General features: G+C 33.1%; 1 protein-coding gene across 3 annotated transcripts; it reads left to right on the top strand.

The window, feature by feature from the left end:
- Positions 1-4128: 4128 nt before the first annotated feature.
- Positions 4129-8243, top strand: LOC140743467 (uncharacterized). 3 transcript variants are annotated; one of them, XM_073074760.1, is made up of 3 exons: positions 4129-4530; positions 5318-5438; positions 5712-8243. In XM_073074760.1, the coding sequence occupies exon 3, from the start codon at positions 5721-5723 to the stop codon at positions 6744-6746; it is 1026 nt and encodes a 341-aa protein (XP_072930861.1). In that variant the 5' UTR covers positions 4129-4530; positions 5318-5438; positions 5712-5720; the 3' UTR covers positions 6747-8243. The 3 variants fall into 3 exon arrangements, with proteins under 3 accessions (XP_072930861.1, XP_072930859.1, XP_072930860.1); XM_073074758.1 differs by having other exon boundaries at positions 4143-4530; positions 5709-8243; XM_073074759.1 differs by having other exon boundaries at positions 4143-5438; positions 5709-8243.
- Positions 8244-10947: the final 2704 nt, after the last annotated feature.

Below are 10947 nucleotides of genomic sequence, written 5' to 3'. Positions count from 1 at the left end.
TAGATTTCAGCACTAATGATTTTGAAGTTTGGATTGAAGCAATGATTTCTCGTAACAGCTAACACCATGCTAATGACGAGCACATGAAATATACAAATTTCTATTTACAGACTTATGTAATTTATTAATGGTTTATCTATCGAATTTGCCTACCACTGATCGAAATTTTTTAGCTTCTAGTGGCACCCGTTATTGATAATCTATCTTTTCCAATGTTTTGCCACTTACATATCGTTAGTTGACAATATCTTCATACTAAACCGTGACAAAATCGATCTTTGGTAGGTGAAAAATGGATAGACTGATTATATTGATAAGGGGCGTAGGATGAAATTTTTGAATGTCCAACATCGGAAGGAAAGACATAAGATAGGTTGATTAATTAATAACGAGCGTTAAGCTCATTAATATGACAGTGAGAAACTATAAAAATATCAATCTATTTCGGCTATGTTAGCCAGAAATCTACCAACGTTGTATGGTTAGAAGTACGAATAATTTATTTTGCAAAAAATTAACATAAAAATAATATTGTATTTACTCACTTCCGCGTGTAATGATCGAGTCTATATTGGAAACTACTTAACATGCCTTACGGTCAAACACACAAGTAGCAAAATGTCTAAGTAAACAAAATGTCTATAGAGCAATAGGTCTAATTAGCAAATTGTCTCTAGCAAAATGTCACATCGTCATCCTTTAAGCCGTCTAGACTAGAGCGTGGCAACTTACGAGACATACATATTATATTATTATATTCGTCCCTGTATACTTTACAGACATTATGGACATACGATTTGCTCATTAGACTTTTTGCTATATAGACCTATCGGTAGTTTTGTTCCAAAGTCATATTACTAATTACACCTATTGCTAAATAGAAATTTTGCTGCTTAGGTGTTTTGATAAGTAAAGCTTTAATATCTTTTAAATCTTAACAATGAACTAACGTTCTTTAGGCGATATAACGACTTAGACAAAATAAATTTCACAAACGCGTATTACATCATACTAATTCGGAGAACTTAATGCAATCTGTTTATCATAGGCGATTGGACCCTTGATAATCGTAATCTTAAAACAAACACTAAACCATAAGTAGTTAAAATATCCGTTTTGTATATATTTGCGTACTGAATAATGTTACAGTTTCATCTTTTTTGTAGAATTACGAAAGTAGATATGAGGTTAATAAATCATATTGATCTTAATTAATAAAGGCTATGTTTTATCAATCCTTACTTTTCCTAGTAAAATTGCTATTAAAATAATGTACTTTTGAGTCTCGTTCTGATTCGTGTTAGGGGTTCTTTAAAATTGTAAGTATAAATTATATGATTACAAGCTATATTATTATGTAGATACAAAAATGTATCTTATGCTATTAGGGACAAGGGAGAGATATTAATACAGTTTGTTTCGTTTATAAAATGTTAAGGCTACTATTTTTATCTGACGCGCGGTTCTGCATTATGTTTGGGGGGTACATGCATACTTTTCGTCTTCCTTTCGAGCTACAGGTATATCTCTCGGTATCTGTCAATTATCAATCCAAGTATCTGGACACTTCAGTCAGAAGTTAAATATCAAAGGACATTTAAAATAATAACGTACTTACTTGTTAGATCAGGTTCTTCGTTACACCTTAAATTGCCTAAATAATTTTGCAAACTATAAATTGGTGTAGTTAATAGAAAGATTATAGAAAGGTTAATAGAAAGCCATTTTTAGACATTTAAACAGTAATATTTCTACCCACATCATTTAAGTCATAATAACATAACATGAATGTTTATAAAAATAAATTTAAAACAGCGTAACTTAAAGTGCGGCCCAAGTATGTATGTAAGTCAAATTAAAATTCTTAATTCTTGGTTAGATCGTGAGATGTCAAGACGTGTAAAGGCTAGCGGAAAATCCGCATTATTTAATACATTACCATCTATATCAACAGCCGAAAATTTCTATATGTTGGAGGGATGTGGACTTTTTTTAGATTTCTTGAAATTGTGATTCAAAAAAATAAGCCCCGACTTTTCCTATACTTAGGTAATAATCACTTCCTATCTATCCAAACGCATTATGTAGGTACAAGAAATCTGCATGCTTGTTTTTTAGATTAATTGAGTTATTTTTACTTTATAATTCTCTTTGCATGTTATATATTTGTTATAGTTGTTGGAAACTATAAAAATAATGTCACTTTAGTAAAATCGCCCGCTGTAAGACGACCTTTTGAATCTAACTTCATTGTCAATTTTCAATCTCATCGAAATACATACACAAAACTAGATCCACCAAATAAACTTGTGATGAAGAATAACCACACTACATAAATACATTACATACGAATTACTTTAAAATAGATCTTAAGACGTCGCAGAGGTGTATAGTAATTCTAGATTAATCGTTATTCATGCATACGGAATATGCACTTTTATATAGATATCTACTTTAATATAATATCTAAGTATTGTTATATATTACCAAGCATAACAACTTTTCAATTGTATGTGCGACTTTAAGATGTGCCATTGAGGCCATAAGTCACAATTGTATAGCCCGCAGGCTTCGTATCCGCGTCGTACGACCTCGCATTTAAAGTCAATATGAACGAAGACACGATTGAACTTCATCCAGCCAGTATTTACTTGACAACATATCTCCGCGGATACAAGGAGGCTACTATGATTAATATAACTGTAATTTTTAAATAGCATGGTTGTAGTATTAGAATATAATAAAATAAATTTTAATGTATTTCTGTCAATCCACGCTGAAATAAAAAAACTTGATGTTCGGAGGGTTTACCGACTGTAAATAAATTATTCACAAGGTAGTTTATCTGGCTATAAATGTTTGATATAGGGTACAATATGTCCTGCACATTGTTTAAATGTAGTTCGTACTTCCGTTGCTTTTGTCGCTTTGCTGAAGAAATGTGTTATGGTTAAATCGTTTTACACATAGGCTTCCTTTTTTGTAACTAATTACAAAAATGCATTGCGTGGGGAAAACTAGCAATAGGGACCATAAATGTCATTACACAGTAATGATTCTAATTGCGCTGTAATAACGTCCAAAATAATTTAGGAAGGGCCTAAACACTTACGCGTGAGAGTTACGAAGGCAGCGAATTTATATTAATCTTTTAGCATATAATTATTATATGAAAACAGAAGGATGTGGTCAATAACACCTAGCCTTAGTGGGAACGGTAAAGTCTGAAATGAAAAGTTTTGAATAAAATTCATGCTTTGTCAAAGTATGTGTGAATTTAATGTAATATTTGGTTCGAGAGTTAAATCTAACGAAAAATATGTAATTGATAAAACTTAATATTCAAATCGGCTATTAATTTATTTTATTTTCTTGCGTGCACAGTTAAAGGATATGTTTAATTAATTGCAACAACACTATTGTCATTTATACTTCTATTTAAGTTACAATTTAAGAGCGTGTAATTTGGACGTTACTACATTATCGTACCATGAGTAGAATAGATTACAAAATTTAGGAATCTAATTATTTCTTAGACCAATTAGTGAAAGTCATAAAATATGTTGTGATTGTAGGACAGTTGGACACTCCTATTATTTGCTCGTATTTTATATCTAAATCTGGCATAATGTAAATGTTTAGAATCTGATAAATGTATAAGTAAATATGTTTGTGTACGGGAGTAAAATATAATTATTATACCAGCTTTGATCATCTCAGTGTGTACTATTAATGTTAGAACTTGATAACTTTGAAATCATTGTACCTTCCTCATCGTTATGTGAATCTTACCTACATTTATCTTTCGATTGTCTGTGCATTATGTGTATTTTATTATAATCTATATGGCTGCTTGAATGTATACACAAATATAAACAATCTGTATTTTTAAAAGATTGTTTTTCTTATTTAACATTTCCTCTGACTGAAGGTAGGTATGTAGGACCCCAGTTAGTAAATATTTATTATAAAAGAAATTTATAAAAATATATCTCATAATATTCTAGAATGGTCATAAAAAATATATTTTTAGTATATCTACTAACTTTGCTATGACAAGTGATCCATTACTTCCATTCATCCATTACTATTTATTTGCACCCTTCAGTTCACTAACCATAGATTGTTAAATTCTATTGAGCAGTTTAATTATTATCTTTCCATATTAGCTTCATCACAAATATAGAGCTTCAAATGTATCTAAGAACCTGTCTTCTCTCCATAGAAAAGGATAATATGAACTAAGAACAATATAAGCTGCATAGGCGAGAATGTACATAAAATAAATTACAAGTTAACATTTCAACGTTAACACATTGCACTACTATACACGGGTCTCCTCTCAAGGGTAATAGCGGTTACAGGATGAGCGCAACATTATTTAATCAAAATGTTTATATTGGATGCAGTCCACAAAGTACAGTCAAACAAGAATTTCCTATTAGTTCCAAGGGCCGAATAGTTGTTAGTTTTTATTTGACTTTATTACTTACCGTCGAGATAAAAAAAATACTAGTATTCAAGTGTTCAGTAAGTACTAATCTTGAATAATCCGTATATAATTATTATTTATCTAAAATAGAGCGACTTCTGTATAGATGACTGTGTTCGTTTAGGTGTGAATCAAAAGTAAAGTTGAGGATTGGTAGAAAAATCATGGTCGATTCTCTCGTCATTACCTTAATTTTCTCAAAATAACGATCATGATTGTACTAAATGAACGGAAAATTGGCTAACAAACTTAAATAACAGCTTGTCGCCAATACTTAACTGACACTCATATATCAAGTTGTTCAATACTTCAATACTGGAAAGTTACAGAAAATTGTATGGACATCTTGTCCTAAAAGTAAATGTAAATTTTTCCGAATGTTTATTCTCGTTAATGCCTTTAATAGCTGAGATTTGTTTTATTGCGAATTTTAGCTTTGCCTACTATCACGTTCCGTACTAAAAATAAAACAAAGGAATAGAAAAAGGTAGGTAGGTATGTACGGGTAGTACTTTAATTAAAAATAAAAGAAAAGTACAACGCCTAATGTTAACATTTTGAAGACCTGTTTTATAACTTTTTCATAATACAGTTATTATTTATTTTAGTTATGAGTGTTTCAGAACGATAATTTCTTACTTTTAATCATTATTACCTAATATAGAAAGAAAAATGCACTATGAATATTCCTAATTAAGTACTTAGTTTTTTATTAAATTTATTATTCGGAAAGTTTAATAATTTTGTGATAATAAGAGTTACCATCAGGAAAAGCTTTTTCTATTTCCTCTTCCTCTGAGGCGTTTCTTTGTCCCCTCACCCTAGGCGGCGGCTCCCATCGCGCATGTACCGGACTTATTGATTTCGCTTAGTATCTAATTGAGCAGTGTCCGCCCGGTACGAGAGTAAGGATCTGGAGATAAAATCGGAAGGAACGCCCTAAATTGTGAGTATTTTAAAAGTATATCAGCATTAATCATATCATATAGATTAATTTTGCCATTCTGAGCTCCAAAAGTGAAAAAAAATGTTAGGATAGAGTGATTCTAGTGCTCGTGTAGGTCCGGCAGACATTACATGATTGCCGAGTTGACCTATTTTCACATTAAAATCAATTTTTAGGTACACCAGAATACAAATTATAATTAAATAATCTCAAGTAAACTTGAAATATGAGCGATTCCTATTGTGAAATAAATTATTGTTGATTATTCAGCAGATATCCAAGATGGAGGAGTCTCGTCGTGGGAGGCACCATACGCCGACTCGACCGATTACTTTGGGTGAAATACTCCTCAGAGAAGAACAACTGGACGACATGCCTCCGCCCTCGAGGCCGATGGGTCGCGTCATGTCGGAAACAAGACGCTTGGGCGCTTTGGCCAATGGTCGCCCTCGCCGCCCCCGTGGCCGCACACTGACACGCCCGTCTACATCTTCTGGCCAAGCTGAAGAAGAGGAAGAGACCGTCGATCCGCCACCCCGTCGCCGTCGCTCGGCCTCCCTTTCCCTTCCAGCCTTGGCGCGCTGGCGAAACGCTACAGCTGAAAGTCGCGTTGAGAGTTTCTATGGGATTGTGAGTGCACCCTCATATCCCTGGCCTGGACGTCAAGGAACTTCGCGTACTACACGTCCGCGAAATCACAGTGTGGCTAGACGCTCTGGTTCCCCGGATTTGTTTTACAATCCATTTTCATGGCAACGACGTCACTCTGCTGGACGCCACACCCAGTCGCGTTCGCGTTCTAATACAAACTCGATTCCACGCTCAGGTCCTCTTTTGCATGGTCGTCCTCAGCGCATGCAGAGGTCGATAATCACGGTACCTCTTCAATCGTCGTCGACGACGTCTCGTATGATTGACGTGTATGATTCCCGCTCGATCTATACGCGTCGTTCGCGTACTAACAGCTCATCCTCTCGTTATTTACGCAGTAACGGCCGCCCTCGTACAGCGATTGCTCGCAACAGCGATCCAGATGCCAGGCGTAATACTTCAAATGGACGCGCTCGCCCTGAAATGCCGCAGAGTGTTCAACGCTTCGTAGATTTCGCCACAGAGTTCATTCCGGTCACCCCGCCCGCCCCTGACGCAGAGCCGCCGGAGTGGTCCCTGAATACAACTCCAGCCGACTTTGGCCCGTTTGCTATCGGACGCTCGGCCATATCGCGTGCTAGATCGCTTGCTATGATCGCAGCATTATCGCAAGTCGATGAAGAAGAGGCAAATCCTACAAATCACTTAAATCAGTAGTCACTATTCACATGTCCAAAATATTTTGATGTCATATTATGTGTCCTACGTACCTATTTCATAAATTCATCAATAGGGGACGTAAGCAGTACCTATTGGTTTCTATTGTTTATTAGTTTCTTTGCTTGGAGATATTATACCTTCTTTAGAGCATCATTAATTTTTACGACAAGGTTGGTTCGAAAAACAATGTATTCCTTGCGTTTTTCATTTTGAGTTAAATATTAGGATAAAAAAAAACAGTAAGTATATAAGTATTATTTTGGTGCTATTCAATTACTCCTAACCATGTACTTGGTGGGAGTTAAATTCCTTTGCGTTAATTATATTAAATTGCATTTTCAAATAATCATAATAAAACACTAAACACTTTCTCCAGATTCATATTACGAACATCACGAACACTTCAATAATATTGTCGTTTGGCGTTGACTTAAGTCACTGTAGAAAAGTTGCCGTTAAATAAAATATGACTAGTAATTTCAATACTATACCTCGAGTGTTCATACGGTCAAACCTAACCAATTTTTTGTGAACATGACTTATACCTAGGTAGGTACATTATGAAGTCAATGTGTAATAAGGTGTGGTATTAAATCCGAGAAAAGCCAAAAGTTAAAACACTAATTGCGGAATCAGAATGACTGCACAACTGTCTTTAGTTTCATGAACGCACGAGGTACATACTTTCAATAATAGTAACAGTAGTAATTACATAATTATTCTAACCAGAAGTTAGTAGTTTCATGTAGGTTTTTGAAATTCTCTGTGTATTACAATAATTATATATTCCGTCATTAGGGCGATGTTAAATGTCTTTTAAGAAATCTAATTGTGATCTTTAGTATAAGCAAACATTTTGGAATCGTTGTATTTATTTAATACTTGGTATTAATTTGTTTAAGTACAACACTTAAATTTTATCTGATTACAAAATCACTTTAGGCAGATAAGTATTAATTGTATGGGTTTTAAAAAAACAAAAATTTCAACTTTGTACAAGAATAGTTTTTGGGTAAACACTCCTTTTTATCTAATAAAAAGAGAAACATATACCTAATGAAACCATAAAAAGGTGCATCATAAATCACAAATGCCATGTCATCTATAAAGCATTCTTCGTACACCCACTATTTTTTTATTAAAGTATCTATTTACTACTACTTACAAAAAATTTTAATATTATATACTCTTTACATGTTAATCACTATTTATTATTGTAAAATGTAGGAAGTAATTTCTCGGTGTATAGTTGAACTGCCACTTTGGCATCTAGTATAGGAAGTCTGTAGTCTTCAACAATGTTAAGTACTAGTATTTTTGTGTACTTATTGATAACAGAATATCTTCTAACAACATATGATGGAAATTCCAATATGGAATGTATACCTGCCAAATTATTCAACATTTGAATTTGTCTATGAGCTTTTGAATAGACATATGTTTAGTCACTGTAATACTCTGAATGTGTAATGAAATAAAATCAGTAAATAAATATACCAGTTGAAATTATTTGCCCTTTAACTTTAATTTTTACAAAATTATTTTTATTTATAGTGTATATTAAAGTGGACGGATTTCTTATTAATGCATTAAAACACCAATATCTATTTTGTATTGTGTTCTGAAAATGACAAACACATTGTTTTCTTCAAACATATTTAATTAAATAGATTTTAAAACGCAACTCCAGCACCAAAAGGTTGAAAACCCAAACACCATTAACATAAATATAACTAGTACATGGAAATTATGATCTACTGGCATGTTACATGTATTTGCATGTACCATTCCAGATTAAACAATTACAAAAAAGATCTCCATAAGGTCATATTTTGAAGATAAGACTATACATCATTTTAATTAATTATAAGACAACAATACTGCATAAGCGAGGCACCACATCTCATCAAAAATCTCAGAATATATATCCCGTAATGAATCCAGGCTAGAATACTCATACACAAAATTACTTAATCAGCTTACGCATCGAGTTTCTGAACAAAATAATTACCACCAACATGCACTGGTCTAGTTACAACGGAGGAACATACTCCAGTCCTGTCACTGTTGCAAGGAGACCCACACTTGACACTATGGAATTTTATACCATAGCCTACATTACATATTACAAACCTTAAAAATGTATCCTACAAGCATACATCTTTATAAGTGAATAAGGATAGGAAATAACAACATATTTTACAAAATTGTGTCCATAACAAATTGCAGTATTGTAAATACTTACACTCCATTGGATTTTCACGAACTTATAAACAATTACACACATCATAGGGCAAGAATCATTCTAATCTATTGGTTTGCCTTGTGGTCCTGTGGCTTATGCACTTACATAAATAAACTGCACTCGAAATATTAAACTATTTCACATATGACCAATATTATTATTAAAATTCTACATCTAATCACATAAAGCTTATAAAAACAAATATTAATAAAATCTGTAATAAATAACCATACTCAAAATAGTTTATTGATAAATAAACTCTTAAACTAAGCCTTATAACATAGTAAAGGAAACCTGACACTTCTTTGTTAATATTATACATAAAATGGTACTTGGTAATCCTGAAACCTGGCTAGAAGAAGACCGTTTTATCTTGACAACAGCTAACCAATAGTAACAAAATGGATAATTATATACAATAGAAGTAGCAAACAAACATGAGTCCATTTGATGCATGTTAAGTAACCACTGCCACCCATAATCAATTCCAGATAAATTGAAAGTCATACTGGAGTTGGTCACGGATGCATTGCTACCCCTGATGACTCAGTTGGAATGCTTTAGATAAACGACTTCATTATTGTTTATTTATTGATATTTCCTTTATAATTCTAGCTAAAACACTAAGTAATGGTTATATGTTTTAGGAAAACAGCTTGGGTAATATAAGTTATTTTTATAGCTTAGGATTAAGGCCAGGTGTTATGTTGACCAGATGTGTTCCACACTAGCCAATCTATCGTACAGGAAAAAAATAAAAGCATTCTATATATTTCATATTCATTTATGACATTTTCCTTATATTCTACTATATGATACTTTGATTGTGTAATTGTATAGGTGTCAATTAAAATGAAGATTTCATATCATAAAATACCAAATATGATTATACGATAAATATTAGAAATTCCTGCCAATGCACAAAATTGTTAAAGGTAATATTGTTATATTGCAATTCTTCTAAAATAATCATAATGATGACGTCTTTTATCTTGAAGTTGACCTACCTTAGATGCCATATCAGATTCTCTGCATAGACCACAAAACGTGCTAGTAACGATGTGGAATGGACTTCGATAATATAAGTTGGGATCATTTAATTTCTTATTTTTGCGGTGGCATCTAACATGTAGGTATATTTCAAGTATAAATAATATAACACAGATGAGGCTAGGGAAGAACATAAGGGTTGGGATTAATAATAACAATCTGTAACTTGTGGTGTTTGAACCTGCTATTATGTTTTCTTTGAGAGCCTGGAATTTCTTCGATTTAGTAACGGAGCCATGAGGAAATCCAAGAAATGTAGTGTCAGATTTTCCTGTTGGGCTGGGTGTCACAGATGGTATGTGGTTCACTATTGACGGTTCTCCTGTTTCATCGTTTATTCGGTAGGCTACAACTTCTCCTGTTTCATCGTCAAAGCAAATTTTTTTCCGATTGATTGTAGCGATAGGTTGAATACGGAGTCTAGGCCGACTTCTGAAATACATGATTTTCGTAATCAATCAATAAGTACTTACAACCACCGTGAAAAGGATATATCTAGAGTAATATAAATGTTTAATCAACATAATTTAACTTACTCGTGGAGAAAAGCCATATTTAGGGTTTACAATAATTTGATCTTTAAAAACTATTCTATTTATTTGTATTTCCAGAAATGTAATATGTACTCAATTCAATCAATAAATCGCCATTTTTGTTGCCATTGTCATTTGCCATTGGCAACTGCACAGAACACCTATACTCTTGCCAACTGCCAACGCCAAGTGCCAACCAGCAAAGCATTTTTTATCTATATTCATAGAGTAAGGACCAAAGAGTATAGTAGCCCATATAGGATGGTAAGGACACGCATGGAGTAGGTATATACATGATGAACTTTATAGGTTTAAAAATTTAAAATGAATGTCAACATTAAAAAAGAGATAAGTAATTTTATCATGGACG

This window comes from Epargyreus clarus, unplaced genomic scaffold (assembly GCF_041222505.1).
Source record: "Epargyreus clarus isolate Ecla_fem2 unplaced genomic scaffold, WU_Ecla_fem_2.2 ptg000007l, whole genome shotgun sequence".
Classification (NCBI taxonomy): Eukaryota; Metazoa; Arthropoda; class Insecta; order Lepidoptera; family Hesperiidae; genus Epargyreus; species Epargyreus clarus.
This window is presented reverse-complemented; position numbering and strand designations above follow the sequence as displayed.

Bases quoted from the DNA above. Each gene is read 5' to 3' on its own strand.
- LOC140743467 (XM_073074760.1), top strand. From the start codon at position 5,721: ATGGAGGAGTCTCGTCGTGGGAGGCACCATACGCCGACTCGACCGATT.